Raw genomic sequence first — 23,997 nt, forward strand, 5'->3', positions numbered from 1 at the left:
ATAAAATGAACAACCACAAAAAGGAAGATTGCGTCCTTCACAGATATGTTAGGGAAATATATTTTTACACTAAAGTTACTATTAGCGAAGACAATTACGTACGACAGAAGGAAAATTACGATCCGTTGGCTAATTTACTAACGATAGGACAAAAAGAGTTTACTATTAATGAGGCAGATTACTACCTTTTTTGTGGAGTATTACGAATCATAGGATTCACAGAACTTATGACGACGAAAGTGAAATGACGCCCGTGAAAGAAAAGTTACCAAAGATATGTTAACATGTAAATTACTACCAGTGAAGAAAATTACGAATGTTGAAGAAAAGTTAGGCATAATTACGTAATTTACTAAAAATAGAAGATGAAAATTTACTAGTATCTGAGGTATTATGACTGCCGAAATCATGCCTTTGAAGAAAGACGTAAATAACATACTACAAGTGATGACAATTTGTTTTTGGTCGAAATAAGTGATGACAATTGCGTACGCAAAAAGAAAGGTAGTTTTGCTAACAAAGCTGACGAGGAGAACTTGAGGAAACTTACTATCAAATTGAGCACATTAAGAAGCACATGGCAAAGTTTAGAAAAGTAGAGTGAAAGATTACGAGCGGCAGGAAAATTACTATCCTTGTTGAGGAAAATTTCGAACAGCAAAAGAAAGTTGCTAACCATAAGAGTAATCAAGTTATTAGTTACTCGTGACATTCTTCCATTGTCATGTGTGGAAATTGTCGAATGTTTAGATGAATATATGAAAAATTATTGAACTAACTAATGATTAAGGTAATTATCAAGCTAGGAAAAGTATCCTATTCAATTACTTCTAACGCCCCACTAATTTTTCAGAATATTTCCCAATCCACAAACAATTTTGAACTTCAAATCTTCCACTTTTTTGTAAAAGAAATTTAACAGAGTGAATATTTCTAACATTCATCGACGAATCGTCCCACCCAGATTGTCCCAGTACTCCCAACAGATCTTGAACCGGAATGGTGCCTGAATCACGACTTCGCACCAAACCTCCACTTGGCATAAAAGTCCCAAAGCCTACAGAGCCGAAACTGTCTGAACGACCCAATCATCTGCTCATCTACCGTTCCAATTCAGTATGTAATGCAAAGGAAACCAAGGCCAACACAAAATGGCACTATCTTTCCCTATGTTTATTCTTAAGGACGCCATTCATCCGACCGATTAACTATCCATGACCAAGACACCATTATCGGACAACTCTTGATTATAAAGAGGGGCAATCCACTTCACATATCATAATAATTCACCCAGCAAACATCATCATTTTGACAACTGCAAGTGCTTATCTATGCCTTGCACAGACCACGGGAAAATCTCAACACATGTACACTTGAACTAGGCCAGTTCTCATCATATTGCAGAGGGGGCACACATCAATAAACGCTGCACAATCTTTACATAGACACAAATGTTTGCAAGGCAATATCAAGATGGAGACTTCTTTAGTCTTACACGATTTGCAGGTCATCTGGTTCCTCTTGACCCCTGATGTCCCAAAACCGTCCACGAAGCTGAGATGGTTCTGGTTCGTGTAAGAGGCTGCATCATCTACCTCACTGTCCCCGCAGCCTTCCTTCCCTTGCATAGCGCCTTGTGCCATGACTTGCTGTAAATTGCTCTTCAGTACATTCACAACAGACTCGTTGTATTTAGCTCGGTAGTGCCAGGATTGAACTTCTGCCGTCACCTGCTTAATTCTTTCCTCTAGTTCCTTGTTCTTGCGGTTCATGTTTTCTAGTTCAAGGTCCTTCTCGTGTAACTTCTTGCCCACTCCTTTCTCTACAGCACTCAGAAAAGCAGCTGTATGTCTTTGCCGTAGTTCTCTTACACCCTTCGTAATGTTTTCTTCCTGATTCAAGCAAAGCGGTCATTAAGATGGCAACAGCACCAATTGAAGTGGCAGATATATATGAACAAGGACAATATAGGGGATTGCAAACATGAGACAACCAGCTTCAAAATGAGTGCTGAAGAAAACTTTTACCATACACCACGAATTGACATCTCAGTAGTTTATTAATTTGCATGTCTCTCCCACCGCATCATATATGTCCTCTCATCCCATTTGAGTGGACCACATGCGTATAACAGTCATAGAAATCACCATACATAGGAGTTCAACACTGATAAAAACAAATAGAAAATGGATGTATTGACTATATCCTATTGACAATATATGGCTGAGATTATAGCATCCATCTTTATCGTTTGGAAAACAGCTAACCAATGCAGATACATTCTCTGAACGTGTACCAGACACAATGTACTTGAACATGAAAATGGATCTCCAAAGACTAACTATTTTTGCTTTTGTTCCAGCATCACAAAGAAGATCATCTCCTTTAAGACATCAATTCTTTTTTTTTTTCTTGGGGGGGTGGTCTGCCACTGAACGACAATCTTAAGGACTAAGTATAGGCTTGTTCAAAACTTAGAGAATTAAATATCAAAGTCTAAAACCCTTACCAAAAAAAAAATATCAAAGTCTAAACCAAAGCTAAGATTGTTCATCCGCGGACGACACAAAATAATATCTCTAATTGTCGAGAACAAAATGACCAGAAATACAGCCACGAGTTTGAACAAACATATTCAATTCATGCTGCAAAATACATGAGTTTGCCAATGAACCGGGCATAAATATTCCTAGAACTGCGCCAATTGGATATTAAACCACAATAATTGTAGATGGTTCTACAGCCAAAACAAGACAAGGCATTTTTTGTGTTCTTTGAGCATTACTACAAAAATTCCAATATTTCTGGACAAAGGTAGAACCTTTCGCATAAAGAGATTACCTGTATTCTGATATAGTGATCAAATTCTTCTTTCTGTCGATCAAACTCCGTCTTGAAATTATCGCCAAGCGACAGAATCAGAGGCAGTGCAGCTGTCATGCTTTCACTTGCAGATGTTACAGAGGAGTTATGTTCATCCTCTTCATATGAAAGTTTCAAACCAGTTGACACAGGATTGGGATTGAAAATGCTCCCAGAATGACCTGCCTCATCTGGATAGATTTTATCACTGAGGGTTAGCGGATGCTTTTGCTCTCTAGAAAAAGATTCAGCTTCCCTAAATCTTTTAGCTGATCGGTCCATATTGGTAGTGTGATCCTTTCTGGTGTAGTTTAAGGGACCAATACTATTTCCAACTGGATCTGTGACAGAATGCATTACATTATGACATTAGCAAGCATGTAATGCAGGAGAAAAAGTTCATGCTAAAAAAGGAACATCCTTGATTGATATGAATGCAAGGAAGGCAACAGGAAAAAGAAGCGCTCCTTGTAATTCTGCAGAAAGAAGGTAGCCTTGGAGTTCCATCTGATACTTAATTCTTAAACAGGAAGTCGCAAGGGGATGAATGATACTTGGCATAATGTGCCCCCATGTATGAGAAATAAACTGCCACTAGCTATAAAGCCAAACTAAGTATGCTATGCTTAGCACATCATACCAATTCAACAGGTACAGGCTACAGAACACGCTCTAGGCAAGCTTCAAACATATGACCGGGTAGCCGTTCGTGCTATGCTCTAAGTAGAAGGGAAGAAGTATAATGGCATGGGCAAGAATTGTTGAAGACAAGAATATTAATGTGGAAAATATCACCGGCCAATTCATATGCATCTAGTCATAACTAGCGGTGACTTTCAAAGCACTAGTGTTATTTTTAGTCACTAGGGCGCTCCTGAAATTGCGATGACAAAGCAATTAGAAATTAGCAACTTACTGCCATCTTGTCCAAGAATAACACAAAAGAAGCATCAATTCACGAATAAAATATTGATCACCAATTTCTCTAGCATGAATAATCCAGAACACGACCAATGTGCATCCAGGAGTTACTTAGATTATAAACCAAAAGCAAAATTTACTCCACTTCAATTATCTTGAATCTGATCAGACATGGCTGGGAAAATACTAGGCCCCTCATCAATAAGCATGATATAAATTTGCACAAGTACAGGTCTGCCAATTGCATGTGTACCATGACTCCATGAGAATAGCTTCTGAGTTACCTGGTTTTTGATGATAATGCTGTACAACAACAAAACATTGGCTGCTGCTAAACACTGACAACGACGATGATGGTGACGGTGGTGATGGTGATGGTGATGGTGGTGATGGTGATGATGGTGATGATGCAAAGGCTATCTTCTTACCTGGCTTTTGACTATAATGCTGCATAATAACAATCCATTGGCTGCTGCTAAATTTTTATGATGATGATGATGATGATGATGTTGAGAACAGCAGCAGCAGCAGCCAGCAGCAGCCGCAGCCGCAGCAGGATAGTGCAAATGGACTAAAAACGACAGAAGACCACTAATTTTCACAGGCGAGAAAATAGGATAGCTATCAAAGATGGATTCTTGCTTGAACTTACAATCTCCAAATAACTGCAGCTGAGGCAATGCATTAGTATCATATTGGAACCCATTATCTCCAAGGAACACAGGAAATCCACAATTGTTGGGATCGCCTCCGAACATTTTTCCTGATGAAAACAAAAATACAGACATCAAATAACGAGAATGATTAAGAATGACCCAAGTAAAGAAACTAATATACACGCTCAACGATAGACCTAACGAAACTAGAAGCAAAAATCGGTTAATTACACGAGACCAGGAAAGCAAAAACACAGCAAAATGTCACGAGCTCTCGAGCTTAAAGTTCAAAAAACTGATGTATCTCAAATTAGCAGTTCAGCCGCAGCAAAACAGCACATGACCCACGAAGATCACCAAACATACACGGAAAAACCCGGTCAAGATTCCATCATTGGGCTTCTTCTTCGGAGGATCAAATAACGGTCAATTTGTCGGAGTTCAAAACATCATCGAAGCAAGCCTCTCAGTTTCCTGATCGATCAAAGAAAACGAAGGGGGGACCCTCGGATAAAGCGGCTCAATCTCCGCGTCCTCGAGCTCGACGCGAATTCAAGAAAAACTCGCTCGCTCACTGTCAAACAAACCCGTTCGAAAGCAAAGAAACCAGAGATCGGAGCACAAGCTACGCAGCGTTTCGGGAACGGGGAAGAAAACGAAACGGCGACACCTATTCTCGGATTCAATGCCTAAACCGCGGCAACCCCAAAGAGAAACCGATCGGTCGATTCGAGCGCGCCCGGAACACGACCGGTCCCCCCGGCAGGCCCCCGATCGGAGCCCCGAAACGGGAACCCGCGCCCGGGATCCGGGGAAGAAAACGACCGGGTACCTGAGGAAGCGCCGATCGAATCGCGGAACCAATCCGGAGGGAGGGAGGGGCGGCGGGGGGGGCGGGATCCGGAGGAACCTGCGGCGGCGGCGGGAGGAGGAGGAGCGATCGGCGGAGTCTGCGAGAGGAGAGCGCGGAGAAGGAAACGAAGGGAACGAAGGTGGTGGTGGTGGTGGTGGTGGTGGTGGGGGAGGGAGGAAATGAGGAGGGGGGGAGAGGAAGAAAAGGTGAGTGGGTGGGGGGGAGTGCGGGTGGTTAACGAGGCGGAGAAGGAAACGGATGATTCCATTTCCCGTTCGGACGGGGATTTTCGCCGTTTTGCATCTTTTTCCCGTTCCGGCGGAATTTAGTTCTTTTTTTTTTCCGGATGAAAATTTTGATGATGGCTTTATGGTGGAAGGAGATTTTTTTTTTTTAGCCTTTTTACTTAATAACAAGGACCTCTATTCACGGAGATATGGCATCCGAGACCAATACGAGCTAGCATGATCATTCGAATGTAAGTTCGATTTTGAAATATTAATTATACACGAATTTGGAGAGAATTTAATGCATTAGAAAAGTCTGATGTTTGTAAACATTAAGCCTGCCAAATACCGAGAGCTCGATTTGAATAAATGTGCGCAATAAACTCGTTCGACGGCTTTGTTAGCCTTTTGGGTCCCGATGGGAGTGCGATCCGCCTCGCCGGTTAAGCGAAACAAGAAAGTTGTTAGATTGTTTCGATAGAGGTGAATAGAAAGAAAGAAAGAAAAGAAAAGAACAGATTCTAATAATTAGGAAAGAAAATAAATTTAATAAAGAGTTCGAATGTTGTTTGAACACTGGCGATCAAACCTCACGATCTAAGAATTCTTTGTTTTTTATGTATTTAAAAACTCAAGATAGAAGAACAGCGCGCGAGCGTGTTATTACACAATCCCCGCAAATCCCACCATTTTCGGACATATTAAGAGGGACTTTAAAGAAATTGATTTCGTTGGTTGTTTGATTAGTTTAAATTTTTAGGCTCCGTTTATTTTATGGAAAACTACGCTCAGATTTTTATTTTTATTTTTGGACGTTCGGTTTACAAAAAAGAGAAACCATGAACCGGAATAAAAGAGTTCCTGGACACCAGAAATATTAAAAGGGAGAAACCATGAGATTTTTTCAGTATGAATTTCTTTAAACGGCGTTTCCACAGTACTCCTAACGAGTTCGGTTTTCAAATGTGATTGTCCATTTCCTTTCTCCAATCCATCTTCTCTTTCCCTTGACTTATTGTTCGTTCTCAATCCCGTGTCTTAAAACATTTGCTATGTTCGGAAGCTCGAATCATTTTTTCAAGTCCCGAAAGAGAATAACATGATTGCGCTCGAGTGTAATCTTAAAAAAATAAAAAAAATAAGAGGGTCGGCCAAATATATGTCGTCGCGGGAAAATGTTACGTTTAAATCTGCGAATTTCGTTTGCCCGATCGAGAAATCTAATATCGATGATATATTTAAATCTCAGGTTAAGCGTTCGTACACCGGTCAACGTACTCCAAGACCGGTGATAAGATCGAGAGGTCGAGCTCGCGACCAACGACTCTCGAATCAAGGTCTCGCGTCGCCCCGATCCGCCGCCGGTCCGCCGCCGCCGCGGCTGCGAAATAAGCGCGTGGCAGCCCTTGCCGGTATCGAACGGTCGTCGAAAAAAAACGAGGAAGCGCGATTCGTCAAGCCCCTCGTGGTACGAGACGTTCGTAAATGGCAGGCGTGGCGTCAAGGAAAAATGACGCGCGCGCGCGCGCGAGAGGTGGTCAACGTCAACGGAGCGATGGACGCGGCGGCGCGTGTGGGACCGTCCGCAGGCGATGATCCCCACCGCTGCTGACCGCGACCGACCGAGGGGGGTCTTCCGGTTGGGCCCCACTCCCGCCCCCCACCGCCCGACAGCTTTTAGCAAGTCCCCGCCACCGCAATTCACGGACAGGACCACCCCAACCCACCATTTCCCGCCAATTTTTCCATTCCCTCTTTTCCTCGGGTCGGGTCGGGTCGGGTCTAGATCCGCAGCGTCCCGGGGGACACGTCACTCGAACCGAGCCCGCGCGCGTAAAGAACTCTAGGTTTATGATTTTGGGGAACCGGTGGCGTTCGCCTTCGCGGCGTTTAGGCGGTTACGGAAACGTGGCACGGCTACCGGGAGCGCCACGTGTGAGGCACCTGTTGTCGAGATGGCTTTCATAACATCTGGTGTTTTCTTTTTTCTCTTTTGTTGGGGGTCAAATAACATCCGGTGTTTGTATGACAAGCGATCCTCGTTTTTTTTTGGGCCAAGCGCAGAGATGATGTGGGCCCACTCATTCAGAATTTTCGCTCGCGTCTTATCCGATCCATTGGATTCGTTCAATCAACTCCTTTCGTTAGTTATATTTTTTCAAAAATTTTAAGACATGATTGCACTTTTCAAATTTGATTGTACTTTTTAAATATTTTAGGACTCGATTGTACTTTCATGATAAATTTTAGGATTTGATTAAACTTTTTGAAAGTTTTAGAACTCGATTGTACCCGCATGACGAGTTTTACGACTTCTAGTGCACTTATCCAATTTTTCTTTTGTACGAATCCGGCATTTTTTGAGTGGGAAAAGGGACTCGGCTGCTGCTATTAGAGTTCCCTAATACCGATACGCCCCGAGGGCGGGAAACAAAAAATGCAAGAAAGCGATTAAGGGTGCGAATGGTAACCATTCCGCTCCGTAAATCAAATTCTTCGCGTAAATTGATTTTTAATTTTGTTAGAAATTGATTTCGGAGGAGAAACTGTTTGGTAAAACATGACTAATTCTCGCTTAAATTGATTTCGAATGAAATCTATTTTGATTTGTTGATTTTTTTTGCACCTAAAAAAATTTAAATTTTACTCAAAGTGAGTAGCCACATGTATTATAAGCCATTCAGTAAAGTTTTGAATTTTTTGATTTTTTTAAATTTTTTTTTGGCACCTAAAAAATTTTAAATTTCACTCAAAGTGGGTGGCCACAGGTATTCTAAGCCATTTTGTGAAGTTTTGAATTTTTTTATTTTTTAAATTTTTTAAATTTTTTTATTTTTTTGGGCACCTCAAAAAATTTAAATTTTACTCAAAATGGGTGGCTACAGATATTCTAAGCCATTCTTTGAAGTTTTGAAATTTTTTATTATTTTTCTTTTTTTTGGGCACCTCAAAAAATTTAAATTTCACTCAAAGTAGGTGGACAAGTATTTTAAGCCATTTTGTGAAGTTTTGAAATTTTTGATTTTTTTTGGGCACCTCAAAAATTTAAATTTCACTCAAAGTGGATGGCCACAGTATTCTAAGCTATTATGTGAAGTTTTGAAGTTTTTGATTTTTTATTTTTTTAGATCTCAAAAATTTAAATTTCACTCAAAGTGGATGGCCAGTATTCTAAGCCATTTTGTGAAATTTTGAAATTTTTGATTTTTTCATTTTTTGAAATTTTTATTTCTTGTAAAAAGGAAATTTGGGCTAGAATGCATTCGGAATAGAAAAGCTACAAAAAGTAGCTTCTCTTTTGCCAAAACTCATTCCGGAAGCAAAAATTCATTCTAGAGCAAAAAAAGAATGAAGTTTTACCAAACGCGTTTTTATTCCGGAATGCAAAAATTGCTCAGAACGCATTCCAAAATTATTTTAACAAACGCATTGCATTCGGGACGGTACGGAGCGCACTTCGCTCCGAATGGATTCCATGCGCGCCCTAAGTCTCGAGGGATAAAGAAACAAGGGATAAGTGCATTCAAAGTCCTAAAACTTGTCACGAAAGTGCAAATAAGTCCTAAAACTTGTCACGAAAGTGAAACAAGTCCTAAAACTTGTCAAATTGGTTCAATCAAGTCCTTCCACTGATTGTACTTTTTGAAAGTTTTAGGACTTGTTTGTACTTTCGTGACAAGTTTTAGGACTTATTTGCACTTTCGTGACAAGTTTTAGGACTCAAATGCACTTTCATGACAAGTTTTAGGACTTGTTTGTACTTTTTGAAAGTTTTAGGACTCAATTGCACTCTCGTGATAAGTTTTAGGACTTCTAGTGTACTTATCCCAAGAAACAAAGAGGGTTCGATCTGTATGACCAAAAAGGTTCTCGCTCCCACTCTTTCTTAGATGATATGGAGTTACTTGATACCCCCCGTTCAGATAGTGAAAGAGAGCAAATACTGGGCTTTGGTGGCTTGCATTGAGAAGCCATTGTGGAAGATAACGGGGATCTTTAAGCTGGAATTGTCATAATGGCTCTTATAGGGGCCCCACACCGTGATTTTCTTGACGGGAAACAAAGAACAAGGAGATCACGGCGGATCGCGTGAAACGGCGTCTCAATTTTTCGAACTCGCCTTTTAGTCCCAGCCGGAGGGTGGAGCGATGAGGTTTGGTTTTCAGACGTCGAGTTTCTACCCCGATCCCTTTATGAATCGATGGGACCGAGGGATTTCAAACCAAAATATTGAATCAATGCCCCTTGCCCAGTAAATGACGGGACGAATGAAAGCTTGGTAAGGCTCCCGTAACGTTAAAAGAGGTGAAAGATGCTGTTTTTCAAATGGGATCACTCAAAGCTCCAAAAGCCCTGATGGCTTGAAATGGGGCAATTCTATCACAGGTACTAGGAGGATATGTGTAGCTTGACTTGTTCCGGCAGGTGAACAGCTTCTTTGAGTCTGGTACTTTTGACCCCCCCGATTAACAGGACACGTATTTCACTCATCCTAAGAGTGCAAAATCGAGAAAGCACAAGCCAGTTTTAGATCCATCGGCCTTTGTAATTTTAGCTATAACACTATTTCAAAATTGATAGGCTAACGTGCTGAAACGCTGGCTTTCTGAGATAATTGCTACTGAACAAAGTGTCTTTGCGAGTGACAGGCAAATTCAAGACAACATTCGGATTGTTCATGAGGTTTTACACCAGTTAAGAATAAGAAGAGGGAAAAAGAAGTTTCAGACCGTCTCGAAACTATATATGTAGAAAACTTACGATACGATAGAGTCGAGTGGGATTTCTCGAGGAAGTGTATGTTAAAAATGGGTTTCTGCAAGCGATGGGTCTTCTTTGAATCATGCAATGCGCGTCTACCGTTTCATTCGACGTGAAAGCAAACGGAACCAACGCAACGCAATATCTTTGACCTTCACGAGGACCGTGGAGACCCGCCCCTTCTATCTTTTCATATCGATAGCAAATGTTCTTTCGTGGCTGATGTATAAATCTACAGAGGATGAGAGCATAAGAGGAATTAAGCATAATTGGTTCTGTCGACCAACTCTATCTCATTTACTGTTTTCTAGATGATGCTATATTTTCTCTGAACGGTACCATTAGAAAATGCCAAAAACCTGGCAACCGCATCGAATCGGCATTGCTTCGCCAACGGGTCAGGTCATCCCACTTGAACAAATCGGGCATTTATTTGGGTGGCGGCTGCATGTGCATTATTTCAATTAGCTATTTAATGGACGCCACCAAAAAAAAAAATTCAAGCCACGTCATCCTCGAACAGTGCCTCGACACGTGGCGCGTTCCTCTTCCATAAGAAGAAGCAGGAATCGCCTGTGCCTCGTACGCAGCGCGCAAAAAGTGCAGACCACGAACAGCGGCAAAAATTCAATTCCCCCATTAATTCTCTCTATCCCCAAAGTACCCCCTCACCAATCCCCCCATTCCCCCGGCATCACGCAAGGGCTTTACGGTAATTTCCCACTTCTCGGGGATAATCCCCGAACGCTGTGGCGGACATCAAAGCTGGGGAAAAAGTCCGCTGACATCCGAGACGAGAAGATAATCGGAACGACGCGCACGCTCTCCCTCGATTCCCGAGAATGTCTCGCTGCGATCGCGATTTTCCCGGAAAATGATTTCCCGAGAATCTCCGTCGCCGAAGCCGTCGCCGTCGCCGTCGTCTTCTCGGTGACGTCGGAGCTAGAGCGGACCGAGACGAGCGAGGAATGCATTCGCTGAGCCTGAAGGCTTTCGGCAGCGACGCCAATGCGGCGACGGCGGCGCGGAGGTGCTTCCCGCCGCCCCAGGCGAGCCCGAGGAGGGAGCGGCTGAGCTGCCGGGAGTTCCCGAGGAATTGCAGGATCGTCGCCGCTGCTTCTTCCTCGGAGGGGAGCGGCGGCGCGGGAGGAGGGGGCGGGGAGGGCAAGAGCTCCAGCGCCAGCTCGTTCCTGACGCGGAGTCAGACTTACGCGCTGCTGAAGCAGCAAATGGAGGTCGCCGCCAAGTCCGAGGTGATGGTTCGAATCCTCCTCTCCCGTCCGTTGGCTTGCTCAGTGTATGAATTTGTACGGTCCGGAGCCCTGTTTCGGGGGGGACGGTGGAGATATATATGCATTTGCGCCGTCGCACCATTTGCTCGTTTATACGAGTCGGTGAATTTGCGCATGAAAGAATGGATATTCGTTCGTAGCTTGTGATGGCTAATCTGAATTCGTAGCCACGGGGATTTTAATGATGTCGGTCTCTTTTAGGATGGTTGTGTGCTTCGTACCTCAAAGGAGGATTTGATTATATTTGGATACGGTGATAAGTATTGGCAGATAGATAAATTATGGTTTATGTGCTTTAGGATTATAAGGAAGCTGCTCGAATTCGTGATTCATTGAAGTTGTTTGAGGAGGAGGAGCCGGTTCTCCGCCTGCGGAGGTTAATGAAGGACGCAATCACTGATGAGAGGTTTGAGGTACTTGAAATTCTATCTCCCCAGCTTAATCTTTATCTTCATTTTTGCTGCGGCATTCTATGTCACCAGATCAGGCTTCAGTATGCACTATGTGAATTTTCAATTCCTTTTGTCTAAAACAATCCATGTGACGACGAACTGCCCCGTGTTGATCTTTACCATGGTATCCTGCCTCTAATTGGAAATTTCACTTCGATTTCTTTCTAGTGCCTCGACCCCTTTTGGGTCAGCTGCTAGTGGTAAATGTCGCCTGTTAAGGTAGTCATAACTTTATCTTGGGAGGTTTAGTATGTTTGTTTCCGTCATGGTTAGCCTGACTACTGTTGTGCTATGCTTGGGCATTAAATGCCCAAATCTCCATGTTTACCTCATTTAGTTGCCCATTTCTAATGTATTTTGAGGTCCAGAGTTCGAATGCTGTGCCCTTTATGCTTGAATCTTCTCTTCCCTTTTTCCTATTCTTTTCTTTTTGACGGAGTTGGATGCATTCATATGTTATAGTAGTTTACACATTCATCCTTGTCATGTATACGAAGCAAACAAGATCTGCAAGACGTGAAAATGCTTAGAGGGTCAAACATCTGATGCAAGATTTAGTAAAGTTTTGATATGACCATTGTTCCTGCTTCGTGCAAATTCCATCATGATCCTACATGACATAGCCATTCGTTAGTGACAACCCCAGTTGAAATCCCTAAACTCCAGCTGCTTTTCTTCAGATGTAGAACTCCATACATACGTAAGTGTATGTATACAGATTGGAGCATTATTTTGTTAGTTTTTGTCAAAGGAATGTCCAACACTTATGTTCTATCTCTGTGAGAGGATCAAGCTGACTTTGTTGATGATTATTGTGTTATCCTCACCTTATTTTCACTGGTTGCTGACTTTAGCAATGATGTTGGACTTGTGCCAACCATCTCTCTTAACCTTCTGATATGTCTTTTCTTTCAGGACGCAGCTAAATATCACAACGAGCTGAAAGAAATTGCACCCCATTCACTCTTGAAATGTGCAAGCGATGCAACAACCTTGGTATACACTTTATATGTTTTTGCTGCTACAATTAGATGGGCTTTTACAAAGTAAAATGTTACTATGAATTGACTGATGATTCTAGTCTGGTTCATGAATCTGTTTCGTATGCATAGTAAAACTCCATTAGTGTGCCGGTTATATTTAGTATGATGTTATGAACGTTTTGTATCTTGTAATTTAAATTTTCTGGGACATCTTTTGGAAACTGGTAATTACCTACAGTTACATGATGAGCACTTAGAAATGCTTGTAGGAGTCACCAGTCAGTATCAAATACAGCCCTTTTAGCAACCAATTTGTGGAAATTACTGAAATGTTCTGTTCAAGATCCTCAGAATGTTAGCCATCGAAGTTGCGGGAGTTCTCTTTAGGAAGAGTTTTTGCAGCCTGTTGTTCTTTGTTGCCAGCGTTGTCCTGTCCATTTTTTCCGTACCTGATGGTTCATTGATCTAAAGCAAAGTCCTTATTATTTCAGGGTATCAGGGTTCAAGTCAGGAGTGTGTACATTGAGGGGCGGAGTCAGCCTTCCAAAGGGCAGTACTTTTTTGCGTATAGGATCAGAATTACCAATAATTCAGATCGACCAGTTCAACTTCTTAGAAGACACTGGATCATAACTGATGCCAATGGCAAAGTCGATAACTTATGGTGATCTCTCTCTCTCTCTCTCTCTCTATCTATACATATATATGCTTGTAGTATTTTGTTCTTCATGTTATTGAGGCAGGAAATGTGAGACTGTGACTTGTTATTTTGATTTCTTGCAACAAGGAAGTATGTGTCGGACTTATTGTGTCCTTTTATTTCAGGGGAATTGGAGTTATAGGCGAACAACCCGTTATGCTTCCCAGGACTAGTTTTGAGTACTCATCTGCATGCCCACTCTGCACGCCCAGTGGAAGAATGGTAAGACTTTCTCACTTAGAACAATTGAGCTTACGTTCTGATTGGAATTGAAGCATATACATACATGCGTGCGTGCTTGGGTATTTTCTTCGTTTGTCAAACAATTTGCAGTTGCACCATGTAAATATTTTGAGTGAAGTTGGATGTAGAAAAATGGTCCAGAAGTAAGCATTCGACCAAGATGTTTACTGGTGGAAATGACATTTATATACAAGAATCCACAGTTTAACATGTAAGGTGGTTGGGGTCACTGTTATCTCCAAATCTATGTTGTGGTTTGCGAACGTTTGTGTAGAGTGGTATACATTTGTCGGTCTGAGGCACAAACGTTTGAACCTCATCCGCTTTTTCCTTTTCCGTTCTGCAGGAAGGTGACTTTGAGATGAAACACGTTGACAAGGTAAAGTCACCGACGTTCAATGTGGCCATCGCGCCATTCTCACTCTCCACTCTGGGGGATGACTCCGATGCCTTCTGATTTCCAGATGTCTTCTCTTCTTGAGATGGATCCGGCATTGAGGCGTGTCTTTGCTCCGATTGAGTTTCTTGTAGACTATTTTTATGGTAGAACTGTATAGCGAAGCAACATCCAGTTGTATAGATTACTCTTCCTCCAGTGCAATATGAGCTCTCGTCTCCTTTTCTTCTGTCTCTTTTTTCTGTGTTTGGACAGACATTGTCAAATATACGTATAGTTTCCCAAATGAGGCAGAAGTTTCGACAGTGTTTATGTCGGTTTGCATTGATGCTGCTCTTGGATCACTTTGTTTCAAATGGAAAGATAATTGGACAAAATCCTTTCACAAGAACACTTTGCAAGCAAAGTGAGTGAAAGAGAGAAATTTAGAAGAGGTCATTTCATCTGTCTCGCGAGTACTCCCAATCTTACGGTCAATATATATGCACCCGATATTCTTTTACTTGACGCCGTGCTTGCACGTGAGCATGCGGATATGACACGTCAGCGACCTTTTAAGGATGACGTGGCGCAAAGTCCACCTTGTCGCTCCGACTTCCTCTTCCTTACTTGCTGGTTTTCCCTCCGCCATGCTTAGAGACTTCGCCGACCGAAAACAGAACACACGGGATACGCAGAGAGAGAGAGAGAGAGAGAGAGAGAGAGAGAGAGAGAGAGAGATGTCGAAGCTTCTTCACACGCCGCAGATAACGTCCACAGTCCAAGCCCACCGCAAGAGCTTCTCTGCAACAATCCTCCTCCTATCCAAGACGCGCGCCCCACGTCTTCCTCTTCTCTCCTCTCTCCACGCGAAATCCGTCCCTCTCCTCCGCACCCCTCCTTCGCTGTCGAGGGCCAATCTTTCTCTTACCCGTCCTTCGGGTTTCGTTCCCCCCGCCGCCCATCGCAGGAGCTTCTCCGTCCGAGCGTTCGATGATTCCGCGCCGGCGGCCGAGACCCAGAAACCGGAACAGGAACAAGAAACCCAGAAGGAACAGGAATCGCGCGCCAAGAAAGACGGGGACTACCCCAGCGGGGAGTTCGAGTTCGAGGAGTTCGGGGCGTGGAAGAAATTCGGGGTCAAGCTCAAAATGCTCGTTGCTTTCCCCTGGGAGCGCGTGAAGAAGGGCAGTGTCTTGACTATGAAATTGCGCGGCCAGGTTCGGTCACTTGACGAACGATACTTTTGGTGTGTTTGAGAACAGTTCTTCATCTCTCTATCATACGTTTGGATTTGAGTACTTAACGCCTGTCAGCACATAAAAATTACATAAGATCTTGCCGTACATGCGGGGTTTGGCATATACATATTGGGTAGCAGGATACTTAGGTGTAGCTTCATCGTCGCTGAAAAAAGACAAGAAAAAACTGGGTGTTTGCCATGTTAGAGGTAGGCTTTACGGTAAACCAGATGTCACTTTTGAGTTTTGGGTTTTACTCTGTGTTGATGTATACAGTCAGAGAGAAAATATCGACACACATTGTTAACGGTGACTCAACCCCAATTAGGGTCGTATGATATGTGACTAATTACGATAGGGTACAGATCGAAACATAATTACTGAAATACCCCATAATACATATAAATTACACATTAAAACTCATGATTCATGAAAACGATTTGCAATGTTACAAAATCTTTGGAACGGCGTCGAAAACTCTTTTTCTTTTTCGGTCCTCTCAATACGGTAGTTTCATCTTCAGATGCGACAACTACTTATAGATACAAGAAGAGGAGTGAGACATGTTAAAAAATCTGCCCACTTACAAGATGCATGATAGAGAACCAGTGGAGAAGCGGTTTTCTGATAATGAGGTGGTTCTTCCAATTGCACAAGCTAAAAATTTGGATAGGCTTTAATTTTACTCTCATGTTTTTCAATGTAATGTCTATTGCTCGAGAGTTTGCTACTGAGTGTGCAAACAAAAACCCTTTGCTTATATTAATGTTGTGTTTCTTATTTGTCTCGCGAGAGGGTAGCTAATTCAATTTTACAATGATATATGACTGCAGTAAAAAAGCCTGTGCATTTGTTACCTGCGGCCCTGCCCGTAAGATTTTGACAAAGTGAAAAATGCATATTTATTATCGCCGCAAACTTGCTTAAGATCATGTTATATGAATCCATTATCTGACTCATCATGTATACCTCTCATTGGAGTTGAAACTTCTCGTGTTTTCCTTATTGTTCAGATATCTGATCAGCTAAAGAGCCGTTTCTCTTCAGGACTCTCCCTTCCTCAGATTTGCGAGAATTTTATAAAAGCAGCATACGATCCTCGTATCTCTGGTATTTACCTCCATATTGACTCATTGAACTGTGGATGGGGTAAAGTCGAAGAAATTCGGAGACATATCCTGAATTTCAAGAAATCAGGTAAAGAATGTGCTTACTTCTTGAATTTGGGTAGACATATACATACTATAAAGTGGCTCGCTGTTCCTAGAACCCTCATGCTTGTAAGACAGATGAATATGGTACATGCATGCACGCGATATGCCAGATTAAATAAGCTGGTTACTATGTGATCTTGGTGTTTTCACCTTAAACTCAGTAAATCAAAATGCCTTAACTTTGATTAAGCCGCCATGGTTTACTCTGGTGTATTTCTCCGTGAAACTTTTTGATGAGCTTATGAAGAGTTACTTAATGGTGTGAGTTTCCAACTGGTGGTGTGAACTTATTAAGAGTTACTTATATGGTATGAGTTTACTTTAATATATTGTTGCACTTTGAAAATGAGGGAGTCTTTGGGATAACAAGACTGGGTTATTCACTATTGATGAGGCCACAGCCCTTTTGCTTGATCAATAGACTATTGTACTCCATCATCTTCTTCTCTGGAATATGGCTCGCTTATGATATACTGAATTTTCTGGAAAGTTTTATCAAACCTAACACAGCTCAAAAGCGCTCTTCTTCAGCTTTTCTTCTCTAGTTAACATGTTTGTGGTGTAACAGTCAGTCTTACTGCCTAACTCTAGTACATATGCGCTTGGGGATAAGTGTGCACATATGTTATCCCTTGTGGTGTGAGTAATCCCAAATCAAATAAATCTGATTCAAGATTCCTGCAGTCAGAATTTACTTTCACCAAATATGATGCGATAGTAGGTTCCTTTAAACTGAAGCATACCGCCGCTTTAATTGCGCATTTGGCTTTTGCCTTTAAGATTTATCCTGCCATTGTTCATATACTAACTGTTGTTCTTTACTTTGTTTATGATAGAGCTTTATTATGATTTTATAGGTAAGTTCATTGTGGGGTACGTCCCTACATGTCGAGAAAAAGAGTATTACCTTGCTTGTGCCTGTGAAGAGTTGTATGCCCCTCCAAGTGCTTATTTTTCTTTGTATGGCCTGACAGTTCAAGCTTCCTTTGTAAGAGGTAAATTGATTTTCCAAGACCTTTAAACCTTAATGTGCTTTATCTGACAGCTGACTGACAATTGTAGCTTGGATGCTTATTTCTCAGACTTGTATGCTTCGATGCTATTAGGATTCCAGTACTTTTCTTTTCCTCCAGTTGACAGAACTTTTTTTGTTGCTTTTTTTGAAAGGGGAGGGTCATGACATGCTCAGAATTCTGCAGGTTCCTTGATACTTGTTATTGTAGTTGTTATTCTTTCTCTTCTTTTGATGAGGTCGGGGGGAGTGGGGAGGGGGATGAGGTTATATGCGAACCATTTGCAGCATCTGCCTAGATGTTTGAAGTTCTTACCAAAATCCTTTTGTCAATTCTGTCTTTAGGTTGGTTTGTCTTGGGGTCTTGAGAAGACAAGCATACATCAAAAGCATGTGGCATGCACATTTTCTCGTTTATATGATTGTAATCAGTGGATGACTTGCAGCTTTGATGCATAGCTTAAGCATGCCGGCAGAAAAAAATTGGATAGGAACTTAAAAGTAACTTTGCCGGAGTCTTTCTTTAAACCGTCAGCTGTCGGCAAGTGGCATGGATCATTTATCTTCTGGAAGCTTATTCTCTCTCTCTCTCTCTCTCTCTCTCTCAGGTTTATTTGATAAAGTGGGAATTGAACCACAAGTTGAAAGGATTGGTAAATATAAAAGTGCTGGGGATCAACTCATGCGAAAATCCATGTCTGAAGAAAATTGTGAGATGTTGACGACCATACTGGATAACATATACGGCAGTTGGATAGATGAAGTTTCTTCAACAAAAGGTGTCGTAGCTTTAACATCACATGGGCTTGATCTTCCAATTTGTACTTGCGAAATATTTCTAAGGCTCTTCTGTTTCAAACAGGGAAGAAAAGAGAAGATATTGAGAACTTCATAAATGAAGGAGTTTTTCATGTAGAACGGCTAAAAAAAGAGGGCTTCATAACTGACACGCGCTATGATGATGAGGTGCTTCACTCTACTCTTATTGTGGTGGGATGCTCAGAAGAAAGCATTTAGTAAAACCTGCCAAGGCATATACTGTTAATGATTTTGTCATACTAATATACATAAATACGTGGGTGGTCGGAAATTCCATGCTTGCATCTGTGAATATGAGTTTCTATTATTATTCGTGGCAGTCAGAGATGCCTCTTGTTTATCAAAAGCAAAGGTGTAAAAATTTCTTTTAGGAAATTTCATTCTTCTTACTTGCTTCCATAAAATAATTGTATGTGATCAAAAGCAACATGCTGGAGCTTACTAGTAGGGAGCTCCTTGGTGTCCTATTGTTTGTCTTCATTGTCCATGCCTGCTCATATTCTTATGTTATCCTTTACTAGGTAGAATTCCTGTCTCATCTTAGATTATTTTTACACTAATACTTATTTTTTACTAATGTGTAGACACATTGCAGGTGATAACAATGCTGAAAGGAAAACTTGGAGTGCAGATGGATAAGAATCTTCCGTTGGTTGATTATAGGTAGTCCACAGTTGGTCCAAGGAAGTCTCTGTTCAGTTTGTATGGAATCATTTTCCCCTTGTTACTGGTCACATGTGATCTGAAGTTTTCTAGCATATGAGCAAGTATGGTTTTAAAAGGAATGTAAAGTTTCAGAAACAAGTGTTCTACCCTCTGCCGATCTGGGAACAAAAAAATAACAGTTTCGGAAATTAAATGTTACCATCTCATGTTAATGGTCCTTTTCTTGTGGTACTACAGGAGGTACTCAAGAGTTCGCAAATGGACCCTTGGTTTATCTGGTGGTAAGGACTTAATAGCTGTAATACGAGCCTCTGGTGCTATAAGTCGCGTGAAAAGTCCAACGAGCCTTCCCAGTTCTTCCGGTGTGATAGCAGAGCAAATCATTGAAAAAATTCGGGTTGTGAGAGGTGAGATTTCTTTGCGAGCTCAGAAAACAGTTATAAGAATACTGGGTGGCATTTGTTTCTTTGGTGTAGTAATGCCAAAGCTCTGTGGTTGTCAACTTCCATAGATATGGTTATGAAGTGGCATTCTGTTTGCCTAGTTATGAAGCGGTGTTTTAATAGTAAGCTGGAGCAACTTATGAAGAAGATATGAATGTCTAGTGTAGTCCTTGTATTTCTTTTATGCGGAATCTCTAGTATTGCCATCTCCTGCTAGTGAGCAAATCTGTCCTGATGCTTAAGTGCAAAAATGATGTATAATTAAATTTTTAGCATCCCTTGAACCATCAAGTATTAGATCAAACTCTAATTCAACTGTTGAAATGTTTTATTATTCTACAACCTCCGGCAAAAAGAATCTTTCAAAATGCCTTCATGAATCAGCTGATTATATAATTTTGGCTTTTTTTTTCCTGCTTCATAATTCTAGTAAACTTTGAGTAAGTAGAGGTGGAAGCAAGCAAATTTAGGGGCGGACTACACTGTTCCCTTCGTTAGTCCACATGCATCTAGAAAGTAAGATGGTCAATCTTTTAGATGAAAAGCCAATTCGAAAGCCCTCCCTCTAAAGCATAGGCTGATAGCTCATCTCAAAGTGTTCCCATATTGTTATTATTTCCTTTTCTTTTATGGCACATCGAGAATTATCGTTTATTGCACCTTCTTTTTCATCGCATCTGTCTTTAAACATTATATCTTTCCTTTCTGTAGAGTCAAAAAAATTTAAAGCTGCTATAATCCGAATTGACAGCCCTGGTGGCGATGCTCTAGCCTCAGACTTGTAAGTGCTGCTATATGTCACCTGAACATTGTTCAACTGTCTTTTCTGGTGAGCCGCTCTTGATACTTTTAAAACATAAAAGCGTATATTAGCGAGAAATCAAGCTATATGAACGTCTTAGTTTTCTATGGATGTAATTGTAATGAATCGTGATAATCATATCTTGCTTTCACTGTGGTGTTTATAGTTTAATAGGGGGATAGTGTAGAACAAGACTAAAAAGTTCTGGCCCCTGGTTAATTAAGTACTTAGTTTTTCTTTTTGATCAATTGAGGACTTAAGATCTTATAAATGCCCTAATTTGATCTTGAGCTTGTTGTCGATTCATTTCTAGTGCCAAAATTTTAACGTGGCACCAACGTGGAATACTTTGGTCATCTGGGTTGTATGATATCCAACGCCTGGATTCCATCAGCGGTGAGTTTAAGACCTAATTGGGGCCTTTTTAAAAATCTCAAGTTCTCAATGACTACCGGTCAAAACAAACTCTAGTTTCTCCACTTATCCCTTTTATTTAGCTATTTCAAAATATTTTTTTTGCTAAGGAAGTTCTATAGTCTGTGGCATGTAAAAGCTCTTCTTCTCTATCTGGAATCAGAGTAATGCCAGTGCAAAGTCATGCGCTTTTGACATGGTTGACATTGCGCCATAAGATTAAGAAACTACCCATCTCTCTCTAGTTACTCCACTTATGGAGTTGAAATTTGAAGCTGGTGGGATAGCTCAAAAGATGCATTTGGCATCAGTAAAGTCTTGTGCCCTAAGTGATTTGCGTGTCATTTCCATGCGGTGGAAAATCTCATCTTTAACTGTCATATTGAAACGTATTACTCTTTCCTTCTGCTTTTTTTCTATTCGTAGCTTAAGTGGGTGTTTCATGATGCTTATGATGAGCAGAATGTGGAGGGAGATTAGGCTACTGGCTGAATCAAAGCCTGTTATTGCATCAATGGTTGATGTGGCAGCAAGTGGAGGATATTACATGGCAATGGGAACACCGACCATTGTTGCAGAAAGTCTTACCTTAACTGGCTCTATTGGAGTTGTTTCAGGTGAACCTAGCATCTCTTTGTAGTCTCATACATTGCAATAGTTGTTGTCATGCTACTGCTTTTCCTTTGGTTTTTCATAGCTTCATGGAGTTTCTAAAGTGGTTGAGTGTGCCATTTTTCTCCTTTCAGGGAAGCTTAACCTGGGGAATCTGTACGAAAAAATAGGCTTCAATAAGGAGATCATCTCAAGGGGAAAATATGCTGAGCTCCTTGCAGCTGAGCAACGACCTTTTAGGTGAGAGGCGTTGTCGCACGGTACTTTGAAGTGTAAATTAAGGAAGATATCTTGATAACTGTGCTGGGACTTTTGAGTGCCGTCTTCACATTTGGATTTTATGTGATGACATGTTCCAATGTAACCATTTGTCCTGCACTTTTTCTGGTTTGTTCTAAATGATTGCAGGCCAGATGAGGCAGAGCTATTTGCCAAGATGGCAGATAATGCATACAAAATGTTTCGTGATAAGGCGGCTTTCTCGCGATCAATGCCGGTACGGAAGCAACATCTGGGGTTCATCTATAGAACCCGCCTGATATACACCTGCTACTTAATGGAATTGTAATTGTTATATTTCCCCACAGGTTGATAAGATGGAGGAGGTTGCCCAAGGGAGAGTATGGACAGGCAATGATGCTGCTTCGCGAGGTTTGGTTGATGCAATCGGCGGATTTTCTCGGGCTATTGCGATTGCGAAAGAGAAGGCCAATATACCACAAACTAATAAGGTCGGTTGATCATCATGATAATTTTCCTTGAGCTTCGAATAGTTTTTCTGTTGATCTCGAAAATATTTGTTTCGAGCATCTCCAATACTTACAGAAATCTAAAGAACAAACAGAAACTTGTTTTGTAACAGAGTAGCTGCTAAGTTTGATCATTTATCTCGGGCGCAGGTCACACTTGTCGAGCTGTCGAGGCCATCTCCTTCGCTCCCCGAAATATTGAGTGGGGTAGGAAGCTCTCTTGTCGGGGTCGACACCGCGATGAAGGAATTGCTTCGAGAATTGACGTTTGCTGAGGGCGTTCAGGCCCGGATGGACGGAATATTATACGAGGGGCTAGAGGGCGCTTCGTTCGCAAATCCAATCTTGACCATGATAAAAGATTATCTGAGTTCTCTCTAGAGCGTAAGCTCCAACCAGTCTCGCGGTTCCGCCAGAAGTACACAGCAGCCTCGCTCGGTGCAGCGGGGGCGGGACGGCATGACATTCGCTACAGAAACGCACGGCACTGCTGCCCCGGCTCCGCAACGTGGAGCGGCCTCACGTGATATCAACATCTCAAGCCTGTTCAAAGCATATAGAGACGGAATAAGGATCGGTGATGATATCATTAGTAAGCTTCTATTTAAAAGAAAGTGCCTATTGATTATATATATTCAAAAGCCGGAGCTGCGAGAATGATCGATCATTTATTGCCCACGTGACACTTATCTTTAGCTATGTGCTCATCATGTGGCATGATACTTGGCATTATGTTGCCATAGAGAAAATTGTCCTAAAAAAGTCCTAAACTCGTTGCGTTACGCAGTGGATTAAACTTTCGAAGCATGCAAGGGAGAGCTTCATAGATTTGTGTCCCGTGTCTGAAAATACGAATCGTTTTTCCATGTCGGAAAATTCGAATTAGTGTTAGTATGTGTCAGGAATCTGTTGGTAGAAGAATGATGGTTGTTAATGGGGAGAAGGACACTACAAGTGTCAAAAATTGTATACGACGCTCACTTTTGGTACTAAAAGTTTCTTTTGGATCATTTAAGTGATCATTTTTTAAGTGTCAACCCCGCTTTGATCGTCCGGAAATTCGATGTGGGTCGCCGGAGGTCCAATCAGTATGTCAATAATAATAAAAACGTCGTTTGGCGGATTTCCCCTAAATAATAACCTTTAAATCTTCAAATCGAAAGAAAACCCAAATTTGAAAAACCCTAACCGGCCAATTCGAGCATTTGTTTTGGTTCGCCCCCCAAAAGTACTCGAGAAGCTCCCGATATACAGATCTCCGTTGGGGAGCGGCTTCTTGACGGCCCTCTCGGTAGTGGCGGTCACCGCCGGGGCGACCCGGCGCGTCAATCGGAGGCGCGACGACGAGCTCAAGGGGCTTTTGGCCGTCCTTGTCGGAGACGATGGGGACCCTAATCCTGTCCTTGTCCTTCAACCACGACTTTTCTTCTTGGTCAGCGAACTCATGTTATCCAGCAACACCGCCTCATGCATTTATTTTTGTCCCCGCTCCGTCGGGGCTCTACATCAAATCAAACACCTCCCCTCCTCTGGAAATTTCAGGCTTTCTCCACCTTGGGATAATCCATTGGAAGCACCACACTAGCGGTGGCGAGCCCACCGCCGGAGCGACATTCAACGGCGGTTTCTCGGTACAGAAGACCCCCCTCTCTCGCTCCCGAGTTTGGCAACTCCTGCTGTGCTGTCGTCTCGGCGCTCG

The 23,997-nt window shown here is 41.9% G+C and overlaps 3 protein-coding genes across 8 annotated transcripts; 2 read left to right on the plus strand and 1 right to left on the minus strand.

Annotated features, from left to right (window-relative positions):
• Positions 1-1,243: 1,243 nt before the first annotated feature.
• On the minus strand, positions 1,244-5,425 carry LOC115694205 (E3 ubiquitin-protein ligase BOI). 2 transcript variants are annotated; one of them, XM_030621334.2, is made up of 4 exons: positions 5,272-5,425; positions 4,436-4,546; positions 2,842-3,203; positions 1,244-1,892 (listed from the first exon to the last, which is right to left on the minus strand). In XM_030621334.2, exons 2-4 carry the CDS (start codon positions 4,539-4,541, stop codon positions 1,359-1,361), a joined length of 1,002 nt encoding a protein of 333 aa, XP_030477194.1. In that variant the 5' UTR covers positions 4,542-4,546; positions 5,272-5,425; the 3' UTR covers positions 1,244-1,358. The 2 variants fall into 2 exon arrangements, with proteins under 2 accessions (XP_030477194.1, XP_056170832.1); XM_056314857.1 differs by lacking the exon at positions 5,272-5,425 and adding an exon at positions 4,806-4,955.
• A 5,645-nt stretch (positions 5,426-11,070) lies between these two features.
• LOC115690677 (uncharacterized) lies at positions 11,071-14,659 on the plus strand. The gene is made up of 6 exons (XM_030617115.2): positions 11,071-11,533; positions 11,872-11,985; positions 12,940-13,020; positions 13,499-13,671; positions 13,833-13,929; positions 14,297-14,659. The coding sequence occupies exons 1-6, from the start codon at positions 11,249-11,251 to the stop codon at positions 14,405-14,407; spliced, it is 861 nt and encodes a 286-aa protein (XP_030472975.1). The 5' UTR covers positions 11,071-11,248; the 3' UTR covers positions 14,408-14,659.
• Positions 14,660-15,042: 383 nt separating this feature from the next.
• LOC115694236 (serine protease SPPA, chloroplastic) lies at positions 15,043-22,979 on the plus strand. 5 transcript variants are annotated; one of them, XM_056314790.1, is made up of 14 exons: positions 15,043-15,546; positions 16,581-16,764; positions 17,639-17,776; positions 17,981-18,094; positions 18,402-18,572; positions 18,656-18,759; positions 19,208-19,275; positions 19,516-19,685; positions 20,433-20,502; positions 21,364-21,554; positions 21,684-21,789; positions 21,958-22,045; positions 22,137-22,280; positions 22,449-22,979. In XM_056314790.1, the coding sequence occupies exons 1-14, from the start codon at positions 15,067-15,069 to the stop codon at positions 22,677-22,679; spliced, it is 2,259 nt and encodes a 752-aa protein (XP_056170765.1). In that variant the 5' UTR covers positions 15,043-15,066; the 3' UTR covers positions 22,680-22,979. The 5 variants fall into 5 exon arrangements, with proteins under 5 accessions (XP_056170765.1, XP_056170766.1, XP_056170767.1 ...); XM_056314791.1 differs by having other exon boundaries at positions 21,400-21,554; XM_056314792.1 differs by lacking the exon at positions 17,981-18,094.
• Positions 22,980-23,997: the final 1,018 nt, after the last annotated feature.

Source organism: Syzygium oleosum, unplaced genomic scaffold (genome assembly GCF_021117445.2).
Source record: "Syzygium oleosum isolate NSW1041296 unplaced genomic scaffold, Sole_v2.1 Sole_v2.09, whole genome shotgun sequence".
NCBI lineage: Eukaryota > Viridiplantae > Streptophyta > Magnoliopsida > Myrtales > Myrtaceae > Syzygium > Syzygium oleosum.

Bases quoted from the DNA above. Each gene is read 5' to 3' on its own strand.
- LOC115694205 (XM_030621334.2), bottom strand. From the start codon at position 4,541: ATGTTCGGAGGCGATCCCAACAATTGTGGATTTCCTGTGTTCCTTGGA. The intron at 3,204-4,435 runs GTAAGTTCAAGC...ATTCTGTCACAG, and splicing joins GCTGCAGTTATTTGGAGATT to ATCCAGTTGGAAATAGTATT. The intron at 1,893-2,841 runs GTAATCTCTTTA...TGCTTGAATCAG, and splicing joins ATCACTATATCAGAATACAG to GAAGAAAACATTACGAAGGG.
- LOC115690677 (XM_030617115.2), top strand. From the start codon at position 11,249: ATGCATTCGCTGAGCCTGAAGGCTTTCGGCAGCGACGCCAATGCGGCG. The intron at 11,534-11,871 runs GTGATGGTTCGA...TATGTGCTTTAG, and splicing joins AGGTCGCCGCCAAGTCCGAG to GATTATAAGGAAGCTGCTCG. The intron at 13,021-13,498 runs GTATACACTTTA...TTATTATTTCAG, and splicing joins CAAGCGATGCAACAACCTTG to GGTATCAGGGTTCAAGTCAG.
- LOC115694236 (XM_056314790.1), top strand. From the start codon at position 15,067: ATGTCGAAGCTTCTTCACACGCCGCAGATAACGTCCACAGTCCAAGCC. The intron at 18,095-18,401 runs GTTTGAAGTTCT...TCTCTCTCTCAG, and splicing joins TTTGCAGCATCTGCCTAGAT to GTTTATTTGATAAAGTGGGA. The intron at 18,760-19,207 runs GTGCTTCACTCT...GACACATTGCAG, and splicing joins ACACGCGCTATGATGATGAG to GTGATAACAATGCTGAAAGG.